A 20,186-nucleotide genomic window follows, 5' to 3' on the forward strand; every position below is an offset into this window, starting at 1 on the left:
TATGGATAGACGATCTTTTCTCCATTTGATTTTTGCGACAATGATGGCGAACCATTTTTGGCTCGTGTGCCATAAGCGGGGGACCGCAGGGGGTTCGTGCGCAGGCTTGCCGCACCCATAATGCAATGTGTGACATGCACGCACGTGTGCATGACAGGCGCAACCCCCCCCTTTTTTGCATGCTTTTTTCACCCTCCCCAGGCTCCAGAGGCTTTATAGGAGCCTGGGAAGGGCAAAACAGCCTCCCACTCCTCCTGGAGGTTCCGGAGGACAAAAATACCTCAACGGACAAACCGGAAGTCACTTAAAAAAAGGCTGAACTCCGCTGGCCAGTGTGTGCATACGCGCTGGCTAGCTGACGGGGCAACACCTCGCATGCCCTGACAAATGGCTCCATAGGTTCGCCATTCCAGTATTACAATATGATTATACAGGACGTTCCCTATCACTTCAGTGGGTTTTCAAAAGAAAAACTCTCTACATTTTACTGCTTTAATTTCGGGTTGGGGGTGTTGTTAGAAACCTGATCTAGATTTTTACCAATTTAAACTTCTGCAAATCATTCATTATTAACACAGATTTTATTCCAATAAAATATATAAAATACATTATACAATTTCTGTCATGATATACAGTATAAAATCACACAGATCAATTCCAACAGCGTAGCAGTATCCTTTATTAGGGACCCACCATATTGTATTCACATATTTGTCTTTAAAATCTCCTGAAACCAGGAGTGATAAGATTCTGCTGCCAAAATCTGGAGGCAAAGTGCTCGAATTTAAGTGGCATGATTTTTGTTACTGATGCTGCTTTTATTCAGAAGAGAATGGGTTGAAATGGGGAACCTCTAAAGAGGTTAACTCTAAAAAATAAAAATCAGCACTTTTTTTGAGCTGAATCTCGGCCTGTTTGCCTTTTTTCCCCAGGATTTTAAGGATGGGAACAATTAGCATATAGAAAACAATCATTTCCAATTCCTCCTTTAATTTAAACTGGACACAAAGTAGTGATTCCAGGTGGTATTTTGGTTTGTTTTTTAAAAAGACCCTAAAATGTCAGACATCACAGACTGCCTTCTGTAGTTCTTTGAAAGCCGAGGAAGCTGAATGGCAATGCCAATACCCTCCAACACGAGGGCAACCCTCCATAGCCTTAAATAGTTTCTTTGGTGTATACATCTAAGTAGGCATAGAAACTAAATCCATTAAAATCAATCCAAATGAATTCTATTTAACCAGGTTTGAGACCAGGAATAGCCTGCATCCATAACACACACAAATATTTGACTTTCTATGAGGTTTATATGTAATAGCACACAATTTCACCCAAATATGCAAACAATTTCTTAAAGTACACAACGGTATTTGCAAGCAAGCATGATCCAAACAGCACACGCAGATTCAGGATATGTGAATACTCTGACACGAACTGCAAGTCTCACTTGGTCCCCTCTACAGCACAGAATTTCTTCACAGAAAGGAGATCTATTTGAAGAAGCAGATACATGAAGCATTACTGTAATTTGAAATAACACATACAGTATATGTTGAGAATACTAATTATTACACAAAAAGGTTAACTTATTCAAGTTAGTTTAGAATCACATTATATAATAAAAGATTTGAAAGCAATGGGCCATTTAGGCCATCAAGTTCAACCTCCTGATTGGGGAAGAATTCAAATGAATTGGGCAACTAGCCTCTGCTTGAACAAAGCAATGAAAAAGAACCTTCTGAGTTTCTGGATAATTGGTTCTTCTCTCCATTAGGAAGTTTCTTTTAACTGTCATTCAAAAATACCTTCACATAGCTGTAATCCATTAAATCTCCAGAAAGAATAGATCTTAATCTTCTATGTGACATACTATTAAATATTTGAAGAATGCTCTCATATTCCACTCTCAGTTGTCTTTTCTCAAAGCTAAACATATTCTCAACTCCTTCAATCTCTTCTCAAAGGACACATTTTCTAATCTTTTGATTGAGTGTGTTTCAAGCCAGGAAAAAAAATCATAAACCCATCCAGCATACTTAACTAGCTTATCTGCATATCATAGTGTACATTATTATGCTTCCACATATGATTTAAAGCCTTACTAACCAGGCTCACTGTGCTTTGAACACATTTATCGATTTTATGAGCTATGATCCATCTTGTGGCAGCAGCCCATCATCTATATTACTCAAACCAGGTTCCCAGAAGCCAAATTGCAGCTGTTGACACGATTTGCATAGCCAATCAGATTTTTTTTTAGTTCAATAAATTAATATTCAATGCAATAGCAAGAATGACAGTTGTTTGGATTCTGGCCTTATCCACTGTCTACACCTTCTCCTGAACTCAGACCATGCATAGAGGAATGGAAGCAAATATCCTGTCAATAGTGCCAAAGCATACTATGGCAATAATATCAAAAGCTAATGACAGGGTCAGGAGAACTGGCAAGCTTACTTTCAATTTCCTGGTTCAGGTCATATACCAAAGTAATCAAAGCAATTTCACTATTAATAAAAAGTCTAAATAAAATGGAAACTCGGTATCACTCTGAAGCTCTTAATAACCTCAGCAAGAAATGAAACAAATTTTCCATATCAAGTGGTGATGGTATTCCCCCACAAAAGTCTTGTTACCTATGGGGAAGTACATCCAAACTGACTTTATTTCTGCTAGCTATGAATATTGCATTACTCTAATGTTATTAGATTTTTTTATCCTGTTTCTTTATACATAACTCAAGGCAGCAACCTCATACTTCTGCTTCCTATTTTCCCCACAACCACCCTGTGAAATAGGTTTAGCATGTGGCCCAAAGTCACCCTGTCAGCTTTCATGCCAAAGGGTTGCATAGAAATCAAGTCTCCTGGTCATGTCTCCTGGTTGAAATCAAGTCTCCCAGTATCTTAACCACTGCACTGAACTGGCTTTCATAATTTCATTGTGATCCCTCCAATTTTCTATTCGGTTTGATCAGATATTGAATCGGATATCTTATACAGAATGATGATATCAGACCAGTATCTTAGATAAAAATTATATTGAAACAAAGGAAACAAGTTTTACCGCAGACATGCAGCAAATGCTCTCCTAGCATTTCTATACACAAAGTGAATGGGAAATCCTTTGAATGTATGACCATCTGGTACAGCCCTCCTGATAATATCTTGAAATTCTTCATTTCCTGAAGAAATTCCTGTTGTGCGTTCAAGTTCGTAGGCTGCCAAAGCTGGTGACAAGAAATAAGATAACTGATCGTCCCAAACTGTTGCAAGAGCAAGATCCTGTACATTGACAAAACAAAAAACATAAAAGGAGTTGATAATTTCCATTAATTATAAGAGATGGAATAACAACTAATTTTGCCAGTTTGTCTTTAGAAAAGGTTACAAAAACAACTCACAATTTAGCTAAATAGTTTTGTACTCTCTCCTCACATAATATTTTTAGTTTACAAATCTGAATTATAAAACAAAATGTCATATACACCATGATATCTATAGGGAAAATAGGTAAAGGGAAAACTATCACTTCTTTGAGTCCTTATTCTGTACTATTAAACTTTGTCATTTGAAAGCAACCATTATAAAGACATTTTCAATTTTACTATTGCAGGTTATAACTGTTTGAAATGCATGTTTGGTTTTCTTAAAACACTTGGACAAGATCAGAAGGTGAATGTTTAAGAAAGAGTTCATTACTTTTTTTCTGATAGAAGGCACTTTCAAAAAATGTAAAAGTTACAGATGGCCAAATTCTCTTGAAGATTGAAGAACAAAAAGGTATTATGTTGTTTTGTAAGGTTTAGCTGGAAATGTGCAGGACAAAATGGGTCTAGACCACATTACAAATTGCAAACACCATAAACTATTTTTTTATTTAAACAGCATGTTGGTGTGTGTGTAAAGAGAATGTTCTAGAAACAAGCCATATATCATTTAGCACATAAGTACTTTGAGCATTGCAATTTTTTAATGTACAATAAAAAAAAAAAATATATTAACTGTCTTGATCTGCCCCCTAGTGGTGTAATTTATGACATGGAATCTCTGGGCTCTAAGCCTCTAAGCTTCTTCAGTGACTTTGCCCAGCAAAGAGTACCGTAATATAAAATCTTCAAGCTTTACCATTCTATCCGGGATTATGTACAAAAGAAACCTTTTCATCTTTTCTATTATATTATTTAAGATACTCAGAAGAAAAATCCAGGATTATGTGAAAATCCTATATTTTTTTCTTTCGGTAAGGCCAAAGATTTTGAAAGAATACAATATATTTTGTAAATAAAAATGGTGACAGCTCACAAAGTTTACTAGGTACAAATAGAAATACCCAGTATTTCTATAGTAAGGAAGATAAAGCAGTAATGATTAATTTGATTACTTTATTTAAAGAGGAAAATATGTTCTTATTTGGATATCACTTCTGGAATTTGTGCTTGTGAAGAAAAAAAATGAAACTTTGATCTTGGTTTTGTTGATTAGAAAGATTTCGTGTTATAGAAATGGGTAGTTATATATTAATGTGTAAAAGCAAAAATTTGAGGTTGGAGTGTGCTTATCCTGTACTGTGCTAGGAAGAGTTGGAATTCAATGGCCCCTTTTCTTTCTTTTTCTCTTTCCCCTTGTATCTCAAACCCTCTTTCCCATTTCCTTCCTTGATTTCCTTTTTTCTTTTCTTCTTTGTATTTTATATAATAAAAATAAAAATATGAAAATCATATGTTCATCCAGATCAGAGGTGGGTTCCTACCAGTTCGCACCAGTTTGGTAGAACCGGTTCATCAAATCTACCGAACCGGTTAGAAGAGGTTCCACCAGTGGACCCGGAAAGAGGCCACACCTACAGAAGAGGTTCCAAAAAATTTTGAAACCCACCACTGACACACACAGAGAGAGAAAGAGAAAGAGAAAAAGAAAGGAAGAAAGAAAAAAAGAAAAAAAGAAAGAAAAAGTGTGAGAGAGAGATGAAAGAAAAAAAGGAAAAAGGGACAGTGAGACAAAAGGAAGGAAAGAGAGAGAGAGAGAAAAAAAACACATGGCTGGCAAGCCACTCCCACCAGGTCACATGGCCGGCAAGCCACTCCCACAAAAGAGGCCACACCCACAGAGTAGGTTCAATTTTTTTAAAAACCCACCACTGATCCAGATTAAAAGGTTAATAACTATACAAAGCAATGCTCACTACTGTAAATAAACTTACAAATGTTATAATAAAGAGGAAATCATCATGTGCTCTTTTAATTTTTTTAGAAAAATAGTGAATTGATTCCAAAGGGGGAAGGGGTGGGTAAATGAGAGCACAGTCACTTTAACATAATTTCTCACCTAACAGCCATTTCACTCAGCCCCAAAGTTGCCAATCACAATTGTGGTCACTAAACAAGGGGTATCTGTACTATTCAGAATCAATTAGAATATAGATATACATTTTCATTTTTAATTTAACAATAATGAACTGTTGTCAGGTTTACTTAAGCAACTCACAGAATATAATTCATTATCCCTTGCCAGAATAAATTTCAATCCTACTTGACTCTGGCTGTTCTGAACAGCCATAATCTCTTAAACATTAAGCTGTATGAAAAAGATTTGAGTTGATAGCGAAGTTACTGAGTCTGACAGAAAACAGGTCAGAGGATAAGAGTATACTGACCCAGTACTGTTGTAGAACCAAGGACAGAAGCTAAAATAGGAGCAATTTAAAAACCAAAAGAAGCATTTAAATACCTACATGCAGCAATTAAAACTACAAAGGAAATATGAGGTAAATTTTAAAGAAGCATACACTTGTTAACTTACAAGTAAATTGGCTTTATTTTTTAAAAGTAAATGTACTTATTTCATAGCGCCTACCAAATAAAGATACTTACTTTCCTATGTTCCACGACTAACATTCTAAATTGCAATTCTAGTTCATTGCTTGCTGATGCAGCATCAGTTGTGGAACTACAGAGAGGAGGAAAAGATGGAAGTGCAGTTGTGGCCCCTGGAGAACACACAGATTTGATTGCTTCTCCACTCATTGGTTTCCATTTGGATTCATCATGCAAATCAAAGATACAAATTTCTACAGCATCAGAAGGCTGGCAGTTTGCCAAAAACTTCTGATGATTGAAGATACATCCTATTGTTCTGTAAGGATATAGTGCCTTGGGTTGCTTAACATTTGGAGGATCATCAGGTTTGATGGGATTGTGGATGTATCTAAAAAACAAAAGACATGCTTTAATACAGCAAAAGTTAAATTAAATTTTAAACTAATCTAATGGATTGTCTTTTTAGTCAACATTATATTGGCAAAGATGAGTTGCTGATTGTTCAATTTGGATTAAAAATACAGGGATGGGTTCAAGAATACACTTTCATTCAACAATACATCCATAAATACATATGCAAACTCAAGAGCTAAGCCTGAATCTCTGTTCTTCATTTCATAATGCAGTTTTTCATCAGGATAGTTAGTTATCCTATCCTCACCCTTGCACTTTTAGCCACCAGTTTTTCACCACAAAACAGCATTTCCATTGTGAATTTGCCCTGAAAAGATGGATGTTGTACTGAAACACTGGTTGCCTTAAGTTCTTGATAAATACACAATGAAGCCACCTAACCAGAATTTTGCCACTTATATAGACTAATGAGAATCTTTTGGAGCTATACATTTATTCTCATGGACTATATATGTGGCCAAGTTGCTGACTTTTGACTGCAAAATAGTAATTATTTTGCATGGCATTTTAATGAAGTAATATGTTCAGTTTGAACTGAAACATTTTTGTTAAATAATAATTTGATCTAGTGATTGGTTAATTCTGATATTTGAATTGTCATAACTTGCCATACTTTTCTTACCTATGTCCTGTTAAACTCTCCCAGAAAGTAGTTATTCCATCAGTCCCGTAAGTCATCACCCATGTGTGAGGAGTGCCTTTAGCTTTTGTTCCTACGCAAACAAATGCTTCCATCCCAAATCCCAACAGAAGACTACACAAAAGGTTAGCGTGATCTTCACAATCACCCTGAAGAGGAGATATATTAAAGGTAGAACACAAACTCGTAAGAACTATTTTTATTTTTTTACAAAGTAAAACTTACAATCTAATTACAATGTAAGTTGCATATTATAATTAATGTAGCCACTATCTAAGAACTATGAGTTCTTGGCTCAAACAAATTCCCATTATTTATCATTATAAATATATAGGAATATGTAAAATGTTCTCTTCCTTTACACAGGAAATATTTCCTATTCTGGAAGGTTGATGTTTGTAAATGTCCAGATTGGTGTGATCTACAGAAAAAATGAAAGGTTGCAAAATAATCTCTTTCTAAAACAGAACATATACATACATCTACCATTAATCTAAATTTATACATTACCAACAATTTTATTACCATCCAGGTCTCCTCTGAACCATCCCATTCTTAAATAATTTAGCATCTTATGGAAATAAATTTTCTGCACTATTTTGGAATACTTTAAACTACTTTCACTTTATTTCTGAAATTTACTTCCCTTTCCAGAATATCAGAATCTGAAGTTTCAGCATGATCCAAAGGGAAAATGAAAGTTTCTACAGGCAGTCCTTGAGTTACAACCATAATTAACCCTGCCCATCACAGTCATAACTCATGATGGTTGTAAAGCAGGTCTGTCATGTGACCAACCTGCCCCTTTTTGTGGCAGTTGTTAAGCAAACAAATGGTTCGCTACGAGTACAGTTTTGCCCAAACCCAGAAGTGTTGGTTTGGGGCAAAATGTCTTAAAATGTGGTCATGTAATTGCATGATGTTGCAAATGCAGCCTGGTTGCCAAGTTGGGGGAGGGGGAACCAACAGAACTTTGAATCTGGTTCATAAGTACCCCAGGTAAATCGATCAGAACTTTAAAGAATTACCTGTAATGCTCTTTAGGTTTTATTCCCAAATAGTTTGATTTTGCATATTCCTAGTTAACAAGATGTTACTGAATATATGCTATCAGAAAATGATGCACATATGTATTGGAGGAGAACTCAGAACTTATTACTAAAAGGCAAATACCTTGTTATTTTATATCGGAAATATATGCTAGAATCTGTTCCTTATTTAGCAATACTAAGAAAAGGCACACATTGAACTTTGCTGCTTAACTATAATTTTCTTTGGGTCTATACTATAACATGTAAAATCATCTAAACTGCATTGCTTCATCAGTTCAGAGGCATGATAAATTTTAGCACAGGGCTTCTGGATGAAAATTGGTTGAACTATGAGTTAATAATATAGAAGAATTTAGATTTAAATCATACCTTGTTTCTACAGAGAAAGGCCAGAAGAGAACACCATTGTTCTTGTTTACTGTTTCCTCCCCCAATGATAGGGGCTTTTTCATAACCGATCACGTTGACAAATCTGGCAGCTTGCCGAGGTGTGTCCAGAAGTCGACCTGCTCGAAGTGGCCTAATATATGAACATACTGGCCTGTTTATCCCATTTTCATCCTGAATGTAAAAGGTGTGTGAAAAAGTACATTAAATCAAATACGGTAAACATCTGCACGCTTCAAAAATTATTATGAAGAATCAGGATGAAAAATAGCTGCCACTGTTTTAAGGAACTCATTTATTTGCTACTGTTTTTCCCCAGGACCTTTTGCAAACTATCTCTCCTTGTTTAGCTTCTAAATCTAGATAAAATCATATAGGAGTTACAACCTCTTAAGATCTTAATTAATTTTAACCCTTAAAAAGCACCTATATATGGCTTCTCTCCCCATCTCCTCCTCCCTATCCAGTTGCTTATTTCCTGCCTCACCATTTTTGGTATAATTGAAGCACAGGCTTCAACTTCTGCAATTGCCACCCAGCATATTCTTCCCCTTCCCCCCCATTTTTTCTGCTGGAAATGTGAGGGCTTTTTTGTGGTTTTGTATAAGAGAATAATTGACTATATGGATAGGAAAGCAATATGGCCCCTTATTTTATTCCACTTTTTTAATCTACTAGTGACAGGCAATTATACACAAATGTGAAACATGCACACATTTACTGGAGAAGGAGAAAGCTTCAGGATTAGTTTCAGTAGTTAATTTGGTAAAAGTTGATAAAGCAAGGTACCTAGTCATTGTACAAGAAATTACCCTGCATTTACAATGATTTTTCTGTCTAGTCTTTTTTGCAGGTGGGAACTTAGAAGTGCCCTGCTTTCATATAAATACTACAGTACCTAGCTCAAGGTTTTCTAATATGCTACATTGTATTCAACCTTTGAATCTTGGTATCTCTGGTCCTAGTCCTAGTCCATCATTCTACTCCTTATTTGACACTGGTTTTGGTAAACAAAAATGAAAGGAATTCATTTTTAAATTATCAGTATTTATATTCATCTATCTACATCTATAGATTATATCAAAAGGATTGTTATTAAGTGAATAAATTGTAGAATTATCATCTCTGATAGGTTTTGATTTTGTTTCCAGTTATGTAACAAATTGGAAAAATTATATAATCACTCAGTATTTAATTATAATGCAACACTTATATAATGCAATATAAGGAATGTATTCAATTGTTGTTAAAAGCTACTGTGTTTCCCCGAAAATAAGACAGAGTCTTATTTTCTTTTGACACCCCCCCCCCTCAAATAAGTGCTTGGCCTTATTTTCAGGGAGGTCTTATTATTTTTGGGGTGCAGGAGGCGGCAAGCGTGGTCATCTCATGTCTGCTGCTGTGTTGCAATATTTTCAGGAAGGTCTTATTTTTGGAGAAACAGGGTAGTAGATTCATTATAGCAAAATACTAAAAAGATAAAAATTCTTCTTTCGATCAATGGTTTTTAAAAAGTGTAGTCGGAAATAGTAGTCGTTAAAAAAAATAGACCAAGTTTTTTCTAGAATCAATATGCATATTAAATGAAAATTAAAGTACAACTGCATACATACAGAAATAATTCATCAATATTCTATATAGCAATGCTACCTTTAGATTCAAATGACTATACTTGTTCTTTGATTCCACAATTGCATTTTTATAGTTTTAAACAAATAATGATACTGTAAGGACAATATTATTCAACTGGGCAATATACAGACAGATGTTGATTGTTCTCCCTACAATGCTGAGCACCATATCCCCACATTATTGATAATTCTTTAATCTCCAGATCATCTTTTGAAAGAGCACCAAGCAATCATCAAAACTTTATCACTGGATTCTCTTATACTAGTCTGAATAAAAGACAGTGATTGCTTTAAAAAAAAGAACAGGTATGTTGAGATAAAAAGTTGGAATCAAGGCATTTAAAACTTCTACAACTGTAGATTACAAATAGTTTTTCCTTCCAATGCAGTGTTTAATACGTAAATCATAGTCTATTTTATAATCATCTTGCAGATTTTCATGTGTAAATTATGTAAGTTAAATTCAAAGGTAGGTGGTATTGCTGGTGTTTTGAAAGAGTATTTTGGGCCCTGATGAACAAAGTGTTTGCTTGTTCATAAATCAGCTGTCTTAGTGGGTGGATGATCATGCATCTTCAAAACACATTTACTAAAAAGTAAACAAGTGAGGATGTTTTCTTTTACTCTAATTAGTCCAGGAGGTTTACTAGACTCCCAAGTTACTTCCTATATTTTTATAGGAAAATGATCACAAAATACTCTGCTGAAGCTGTTTACCTTTTTAAATTTTCTAAGAATGCTTAAGGTAAAGGTTCCCCTCGCATATATGTGCTACTCATTCTCAACTGTAGGGGGCGGTGCTCATCTCCGTTTCAAAGCCAAAGAGCCAGTGCTGTCTGAAGACATCTCCAACTAACTGCCGAAGGTGCATGGAACGCTGTTACCTTCCCATCAAAGGTGGTCCCTATTTTTCTACTTGCATTTTTTATGTGCTTTCGAACTGCTAATTGGCAGAAGCTGGGACAAATAACTGGAGTGCACTCCATTACACAGCACTAGGGATTTGAACTGCCAACCTTTCTGATTGATGAGCTCAGCGTCTTAGCCACTGAGCCACTGCATCCCTTAAGAATGCCTAAAGGAACACTTAAATTCAGTTTAAATTATTTTCTTAACCCTGACTCCCAAAATGCCATTAAGAAAAAGAGTTTGGACAGGCACTACAGAGGAACTATCTAGGAACACTGAGGGACCCAATATGCATATGCATATGAAAGAAAAATAAAATAACAAGGACTTATGGAGATAGCTTTTAGCAACTATTAGGTGAATACAAGAATACAGCATAGCCATGGAAGAGAGTTGGAGGTGAGAAAAGAAACTCAAGAGTATTATACCTTTTTGATATAAGAAAGAGTATTAAAGAGTATAACATTTCTGTCAGGTTTTTGCTATTATATTGTATCTCTATATAATTAAGTCTCATGTTTGACAGTGGTGAAATTACAACATAATTTCATTGTTGTAGGGCAACAGTTATTGAATTAAGGTAACTCAAATGGGTAATTTACAGAATGCTACCAAGGACCATGGGAACGAAATTTGGGGAAATTGTGGCTGCTTCAATGTCATCACATCTTCTGACTACATTTCCCAGAAATGCATAGTTGCATTGTACAAGGGAAGAGGAGAAAGTGTTGTCCATGTCCACCACTTCTGTCTGGTACCTGTACTCAATTGGATGGAGGCATAGAGACTGAAATCTCCCAAAAAGGAAAGTGAGTGGGATGTCTACTTGTGAGATAGGGTTGACTGGTACTGGTGATGACAGGTCAGTCTTCTTCTTCCCGAGAGGGGACCCTTGGAGACATGCTGGGGAGTAAGGGTGTATTTTTCCTTGTTCTCTACGGCTTTGTTTCCCCTACCTTCCGGAAAGGAACAGGCAGTTCTGTACATTAGCTGAGGAGGGGGAGGAGTTATTTCTAAACACTCCCTGTCAACTTCCCGCAAACAACATCCATGGGGAAGTCGTCAGGAAGTTGGGAATTTCTCCTAATCCCATTGCTTTTCCCCCCATACATGGTCATTTTGTTTATGTTTAGGTAAGAAATATCTCTGAAAGGATGACCCAGCTGGCATGGGTTAGTAAATAACTAAACTAAAGTTCCTAAGATTTTGTGGTGTCTGTTTCCTCACTGGCCTAACTTGAAAGGCTAACATATATTGAGTTCAGGGTAAATTTGTTTCTACAGCCTTTTATTCACATATTATATGAACTGTGAAGTCTAGAATATGGAATGGCATATTCCATACCTGGGCAAATATTTTCACTAGTCTTGAACTGTGCGAAGTCCTGATCTGTAAGTATTCTCTCCACCATTGCTTTGCATACACAAGAAACAAACGTTCCTTTTCTGCTGTTTTCTGCCGTTCTAAAGAAATCTGTAATTGAAAAAACAATTACATGCTTTACTATATTTTTTATATATTTTTTTCATAATTCTTTTCTGAATTCAGAAAGTTTCATCATAAATCATAAAGCATATGCCCTGCTAGTGGAGATTAAACTAATAGCTAGTAAAACATCCTGCTAAAAACAAAATACAGTAAATATTTATATAATTCAAGGTATAAATAACATGTCCTAGTGTTCTACTGTAATTAAATCTGAATGTCCTTGGTTAATAAAGTGTAAGATACATTATTATTATTATATGGTGTACTTATGGCTGAGTAACAGTGAGTAACATTTCAAGAATGATTACATCCAGATTGATTGATCCAGATTTCTTGTTGCATAACAAAACAAATAATACTTTGCCAGTAGTACATTTTTAATGATATTGACCAATTTTCAGAAAACTTTCAAAGATAAATTTTCCTTCTCATGAAACTCCATGCTTTTGCTCTTGCTTCTTTTACTACAAGATTAGGCAAGAATTATCAAATACATACAAAATTAGAAACAGTTTTATTGTTTAGGACAAATTTGACAGTACCATCTACCACATAAATTGGCTATTTGCCACAGAAAATGTGAATGCTTATGTGATATTTTGAAAAACATTGGAGTTAGTCATTCTATGTTTCATATTCATTTTAATATTTATTACTTTAACTTTGATTACAGGTAGTCTTTGACTTACAGTAGTTCATTTAGAGACCATTCAAAGTTACATGGCACTGAAAAAAAATGACATGATCACAACTGTTGCAGCATCCCCATGGTCATGTGATCAAAATGCAGACATTTGGCAATTGTCTCACATATTATAGTGTCCTGGGGTCACATGGTCACCTTTTGTGAACTTGACAAGCAAAGTCAATGAGAAAGCCAAATTCACTTAAAAATCATATTACTTATCAACTGCAGTAATTCATTTAACAACTGTGGCAAGAAAGGTCATAAAATGCAGCAAAATTCACTTTGCAACTGTCTCACTTAGCAATGAAAATTTTTGGCTCAATTGTGGTCGTAAGTTAAGGACTACCTGTATTTAGGAGGGAGACCAGAATGTTTCAAGAAAACTACATGCTTAATAATACACACATTTTAACTTGTGAAATTAATATTAAAATGTGCTTAACATTAAAATCAGCCTGAATTGTATTAATATTACTGTTAATTAGAACATACCTGAGTATTAACTATTTCCTGAGAAAGAGTCTTGTTAAGTTTTGGATAGATTTCAAGTTTGATATTAAGTACTCCAACAGAAACCTTTGATTCTGAACCTTTGAACCAAAAGTTATAGAAGAACTTTTGAACTTAAGAAAACAGATCTTTTACTAGATCAAGCATTCAAAATATATACAATGTCCATATACAGTATTTCTTAAATTTATAACTAGATTTATCATTATTAAATGTGTTTGAAGCCTGGGAGACAGTTTTCCCAAAGCAGAAATTTAAATTTAAATAGGATCAGTTTGGACTATTAGCAATCAGCAAAACAAAGAAAATAACAGAAAAAGGTCCAGCTACACTGATTAAAGAATGAAGGGAAGATCAACAGAGAAATTACCATATCTTTCAGAGTATAAGATGCATCTTTTTCCCTCAAAAAAGAGAGTGAAAATCTGGGTGTGTCTTATACACCGAATACAGCATTTTTTGCCTCCCAAAACTCTGCCCCCTTCACCAAAATGGCCGTGCAGAGCTTGTAGAAGGCTTTCAGAGAGCTCCTGGGGGCTGGGGAGGGCAGTAATGAGCAAAAAACAGCACTCTATAAGCTTCCTAAAGGCTATCCATGCCCCCCTTTTTAAATGAAAAATGGGCCATTGCTCGTTTTTGGGGGCCCCACCCCTCCCAGGAATACTCTGCAAGCTCCCTAAAGGCTATTCATGCCTTTGGGGGGGGGGGGGGGAAACCGGGCCGTTTTTGGGAAGTTTGCAGAGTGCAAAAAAAATTTTTTAAATTATTTTCCTCTTCAAAACCTTGCTGCGTCTTATACTCCGGTGCGTATTATACTCTGAAAAATACGGTAGATTTTCTGTAGTTGTACCCTAAGAAGCCATTCTGTTTTCTCTTACATCTATAAATGTTATTGCTAAAATTCAAAAAAAGTACTTTTGAGAACTTTCTTCTATGAAATACATTTTCATCACTATTAATTCCATTTTTTCCAAAGTTTCACCCAACATCATTTTCCCCAATGTTAAAAGAGGTTTTAAACTTACCTACACCAAGAAGTTCAACTGCTACATTTGTTATCTTGTTTTCTGCACTAAGGACAGATCGCCATTCTAAGAAATAGGATGCGACTAATGTGGTCTGACCCGAAGTGTCTGTTTTGATCAAGACAATGTGCACTGGATCACATATGGACAGCATAGTGGTAGCATCAACCATTTTGCATCCGTCACCTGTCAACATCACATCCAACTACAGTTAACTAAAAACTCCAATTAAAAGTGCTTCCCATTCATATTGCTATGTTATCTATGTAAGTTCACTTAAAATTAATAAAGAATATTCAGCATATACATGACATAATATTACATGAAAGTTTTTATCATGACATTTCATCAACTATTTATAACCAGTTTAAATCATTTAGAAAAAACAGCTGGGATTGGAAGTCGGGAAGAAAAGATAAATTTTGATTGAAAAAAAGGTTAGTAGGGAAAGAGTTAAGCACCTTATTCCCATTTACTTTTCTTCTACCAAGAATCACTGAATTAAAAAAAGAAGACACCAAATTCACTATAACGAAGTAGCTAGTTAGCTTGCTGTTTCACTGCATCCACAATGGGAAACAGTATTTCTGAATAGGCTACCAAGTTTTAAAAACTGGTGAAATACTAAATATGCTACAGAAACTTTCAAAAAGGAGGAGCACACTTGAATTCAGATTACATTATATGAGAAACCAAGTAGTTCTATTTATAGAACAAATTTATGGCTCTATTCATTAAAATGTTTAAAACTTTATGTAACAAAGAAATCCCCGAAAATGCCATCTTGTACAGCTCAGGAATAGACCCCATCACTTTCTCTGAAATTTATTCCAGGTTAAACAACTTTCTGAGCTTCCACATCAAATAATCTTTTAAGATATATAATTTTCAGTACAGTAAAAATATACAAGTAAAATAAGAAAGATGGAAAAAAGAAAAGGAATGAAAAGAGAAAAACATAAAGCTATACCTTCCCCTCTTCTATCAAATAATTATCCATCAAAAAGTCATCAATTCGATCTTTTCTTGTTTCAACAAAAGCCCATATAAAGTTTGTAGTCTTTCAGTTTTAAAAAATCTCATTTTTTATAATGTTTAGATTCTAATCAATGTACAAATTTACTTACCTAAAGTATCCTTGTGTACTTCAAGCAAAAATCCATCGTTGAAATCTGGTTCACAGGCACACGGAACAGGTTTAGAGCGGAAACGCTGGTTCCGGAAATGTAAGTAAAGAGTGAAGGTAGAACAAGTTTGACCAGGCAAAGGTTCAGGTTCCTGAAGATGCTCTAGGAAAGCTTTCCCTCCCAAAACCTGAAGGTAAAGATATCTTCGTGTTGGATCAATATTTGCTGTAAAGTAAGGTAGTACAAATGCTAAGTAAAAATACAGATAGCAATTTTAAAACAATGAGTAAGATCTTCAGAAGCCTTAAGACTCCTTTTAAAATAAGCATGTGCTTTACATTGTTCAACTAATATTTATTTTAAATGTATAAGTTACTTTCCTATCAAATCTATAATAATGTTGCTTTTGACCAAATTGTGACTTATTTTAAATGGAATTACAGAATTGTATTATTTAAGATCTAATAATCATATTATGGTATATTTTATAGGTATACATATGATATTTACTTATTAGGTGAAAGATTAAGATTACAGATAGTCCTTGCTTAGAAATACTGGTAGAAACTGGGATGAGATTTCAGTAACTAAGTGGTTATAAAGAACAATGTCACCTGACTATACTCTTTAGCAATGGCAGTTCTTGCTTACTATCATTAAACAAATCCTTCATTAAATATGACACCACGTGATTACCATTTTTGACCTCCTGCCTGTTTCTCCATTGAGTTTTGCTCGTAGGATGATGGTAATGAAGGTTGTAAATGGTGATCATACAAATGTGGGATACTGCAATTTCATAATTGTGAGCTGATTGTTTAATACCCAGAATGCAATCAAGTGACTGCAAATTTTGTAGGTATGAATGAGGACTGGTCATATGTACTACTTATTTAGCACTATTAAATCATCATTAAACAAGGACTACCTAAACGGAATTGTTTCGATGTGAGATGGGAAATTGTATAAACGAACACATTTACATAAGGATGCCCAAAATAAAGAGGGGAAAGAAAATGAAAGAAGTGTAAACAAATCACAGAATGAAAATAATCTTATCATTAAAGTTTTATTAAGATAATATGTAACATACTTTTTTTCAATAGTGCTGGTTGCCTGTCAACAAAGTGTGTAGGTGGTTTTGCAGTGGAAATTCTTTCCCTGTCATTTATGTCCTATAGATATAATTAAAAAAAATTTAAGATCATTTTCAAATCAGATTTTCTTACAATTCTGTAAATCTTTCTTTTTCTTTTTTCTTAATTTTATTCTATCAAATATCCAGCCCAAGGATATAGCTTTATGATTCAACATAGCTGGTTATTCCAACACCCATAAACAAATAAACTTTTTGGTATGCATTTTTTGAAATATGCACTAAGTAAGAACATTCTAATATTTGCATTTCAGCATGCCAAGGTATTTTATGTTCTCTTATTTTTTGGTTTAAAAACTAGTATATTTGTCAATAATTATAGATACCAAATTTGCATCTATTTTGAATACAAGAGGTTGTAAAGAGAAATAGGATGCTTATTTATCCATTATTGTTTGGTGAGAGAACACTAAGTGGTAATTGTGGTAGAACTTTCTCACTTCTATTAAATTCAGGGATGGAGAAATTTGTTATGCTTATTCTCAGCCTTTAAGTACTCAGTGAGGCGGAAGTTGTCATCTACTTTCTGTCCCTTTTTTGAACCTTCTGCAGAATGGATTCTTAAGGATACAAATGACATTAGCAAGCTTATACCAAAGGTGGCAATATACACAAGGAACCCTATTCTATTAGCTATTGTGTTTCCAAATCAAGCTGCATTTTGTTCCATTTCACTAAAGAAACAGGATCATTTATATTGTTTTAGATAGTTTTATATCACAAGAACCCCCAGAAATTCTTTCTTCAAGGATAGCAATAATTTTATTATGTTCATTAATATTGTTCCAGAATGGGTTTTTTAAAATGCCAAACTGTACACACAGACACAAAGTTGAGTTCTTTCACAACATCATCAATGATTCCTCGCTGTGTTAAGGCTTTCATTAGATCTTCTTCAGATAATTGTTGATGTTGAGGTGCCAATTCTTCTCTTATGGTCTCAGCAAGAACTGCTCGAATCCTGCTATGAACATCCATCTAAAAGGAAACATCTCTGTTAACAATTCCTAAAATATATTCTACTCAACATTTCAAATAAGTCATTCCAAAACGAGCAGGATAATTTCTAGATGAAATTAAGTTCAGATTGGATCTTTTATCAGTAGAAGAGCTTATTCCAATGTACGAGGGGTATAGGCATCCATTGGCAGAAGAATAATATTTTTGGCCATTCACCCTTCCTTCAGCATCACCTCTCTTGTTGCTCAGCAAGATCTTATCAGAACTTTTCAGCATAAGTGCAAGTGTAGAGCTACATTGGAGCCAACCTACACCATTATTTACATTTCCACTGATTATTTTACTGACTTGTATGTGTTTAAACACATTTTTTTTACAATTGAAAATAAGCTTTTAGCACCAGGTTTACAATTTTATGTTCACTTTATATGTAGTTACAAAATGGGCTCAAACAAGTTTTTGGTCAGCTTATTTATTCTACTAACATACTTTTTTTCAACTATGATTACAGGTAGTCGACAACTTACAATTATAATTGAGCCCAAAATTTCTGTTGCTAAGTGAGACATTTGTTAAGAGTTTTGTCCCATTTTACGATCTTTTTTTCCAGAGTTCTTAAGTGAATCACTGCAGTTGTTAAGTTAGAAACATGGTTGTTAAGCGAATCTGGTTTCCTCATTGACTTTGCTTGTCAGAAGGGCACAAAGGGTGATCACATGACACCAGACGTCTGCAACTGTCATAAATATGAGTCTGTTGTCAATCTGATTTTGATCACATGACCATGACAATGTTGTAATGATCCTAAGTGTGAAAATAAGTCATAAGTCAGGTTTTTTTAGTGCTGTTATAATTTTGAACGGTCACTAAATGAAACATTGTAAGTAAAGGGCTACCTGTACTAGATCAACAACTAGTAGCTGCATTCTAAATTTTCTTTTGTACATTTATAACTGGCATTTTTCCAGAAGTGAGGCTTTAATTTTAATCTTCACCATCCTGTATCAGTCTAGTCACAACAGTGCATTACCTCTTAACTCAATCATTCCACCAGGCCACTTTCTTTCTGTCATTTCTTTTCAAATTCATCAAAACAAATCAATGGCCAAGTTTAAGCACTGGGTTTATACAAAAATAAAAAAGGCATTATGTAGTCTGAGAGCAATATGCACCCAAGGTCTCCTTCTTATTATTTTTGGAACTATTTCTAATTATAACCGCTAATCACAAAGTTTCCTTCTTTTCTTTATTTAGGAAAAGTTGTGATGTAAGCCTTAAAGTAGAGACATCATCATTACAAAACAATTTCCCCAAGCTTTCCTGCAAAAGTCCAATTTCCCTATTTCCCTTTTCTACAGCACTTCATTGCCCCCTCTGTTAAATGTAATCCAATCCATCACAAAACATAATCAAAAATAGGCTTGCTTCTCCTAACACAAAACATAGTTTATGATCCTACGTTGTCACAACATGCCACAACATTCTAACCTGAGCCACAAGCGTCACATTTTGACTTAGCATGCAAAGCAAGCCTCAACATTGCCTTGATTTGATGAATCAGAATGCTGCCCTGGAAGAGCTGAAGAGCATTTAAAGACTTAAAATGAACAAATAAAAACAGGTTAGAATCGCCTTCCTTAGAATTGCAATACTGAGTTCGCATCATCATTAGGTAATATATTTCTCTTTAGTGTGAACAAAATTCCCGAATTTAGTTTTATCGTTTTCTATGTGGGCGAAACCGGTCAAGAGATGGGGGGGGGACTATGATTAACTTAATCTTGGGCAAGTTGTTCTGTTGTGAAATACCGCCAGTGAGATCAGACTCAGACTAGAGCTGGGGTGGTTAAAACGAAAGACCTTCACCTTCGTCAGCTGCTGGTGAATGATTTCCTTCAGTTCCGAGGCTTTTTCTGGCGGAAAAGCCATTTCCCCTAACTGCCGTTACAGACAGCAGAAACCACGTCAGTTGCCGAGAGGAAAACCCTTCGCCATCTCCGGCAACGCGGCCCCAAACCGCCCGCACCTCCCGCCCTCCCGCTCACTGGCCCGCTCGCGCCCTGCCTCTGCTCTGCGAGCACCCATTGGTTCAATCGTCAGCCAACCGGGGCCTCTGACGCCGCACCCCTCATCTGGGCAGCGGTCTTTCATCCCAACCATCTTTCCAAAGTGCTTTGGCTAAGGTCTGTCTAGAACAATCGCCTGAGAAAAACCGCTGCCCTTTCTGTTCCCACCCTTCTTCCTAATTACACCCTGGCGAGCAACCCGGTGCAAAGAGATGTTTCGAAATTGTTCTTTCGGCTCCCGTTAACCCCTTTTCAATAAAGCTGTTGCTACAAAGGAGAAAGGCTGACAGGCACCGACCGAACACCTATTTCTGT

At 35.4% G+C, this 20,186-nt stretch overlaps 1 protein-coding gene across 1 annotated transcript; it reads right to left on the reverse strand.

Moving 5' to 3' along the window:
* Window positions 1-562: 562 nt before the first annotated feature.
* On the reverse strand, window positions 563-19,827 carry CEP76 (centrosomal protein 76). Its single transcript, XM_014062400.2, has 12 exons — window positions 19,672-19,827; window positions 17,668-17,823; window positions 16,783-16,864; window positions 15,690-15,914; window positions 14,563-14,748; window positions 13,520-13,617; window positions 12,196-12,324; window positions 8,294-8,485; window positions 6,855-7,021; window positions 5,873-6,206; window positions 3,067-3,284; window positions 563-1,490 (listed from the first exon to the last, which is right to left on the reverse strand). The coding sequence occupies exons 1-12, from the start codon at window positions 19,732-19,734 to the stop codon at window positions 1,352-1,354; spliced, it is 1,989 nt and encodes a 662-aa protein (XP_013917875.1). The 5' UTR covers window positions 19,735-19,827; the 3' UTR covers window positions 563-1,351.
* Window positions 19,828-20,186: the final 359 nt, after the last annotated feature.

This window comes from Thamnophis sirtalis, unplaced genomic scaffold (assembly GCF_051295495.1).
Source record: "Thamnophis sirtalis isolate CommonGarterSnake01/CBP01778 unplaced genomic scaffold, rThaSir2_p1.2 scaffold_2, whole genome shotgun sequence".
Classification (NCBI taxonomy): Eukaryota; Metazoa; Chordata; class Lepidosauria; order Squamata; family Natricidae; genus Thamnophis; species Thamnophis sirtalis.

Excerpts from the sequence above, each read along its gene's own strand:
- CEP76 (XM_014062400.2), bottom strand. The coding sequence starts at position 19,734 with ATGGCTTTTCCGCCAGAAAAAGCCTCGGAACTGAAGGAAATCATTCAC. Across the intron at positions 16,865-17,667 it reads AAGAACTCAACTTTGTGTCT|GACATAAATGACAGGGAAAG; the intron begins GTGTGTACAGTT and ends TTATATCTATAG. Across the intron at positions 6,207-6,854 it reads GAGAGTTTAACAGGACATAG|ATACATCCACAATCCCATCA; the intron begins GTAAGAAAAGTA and ends TTTGTTTTTTAG.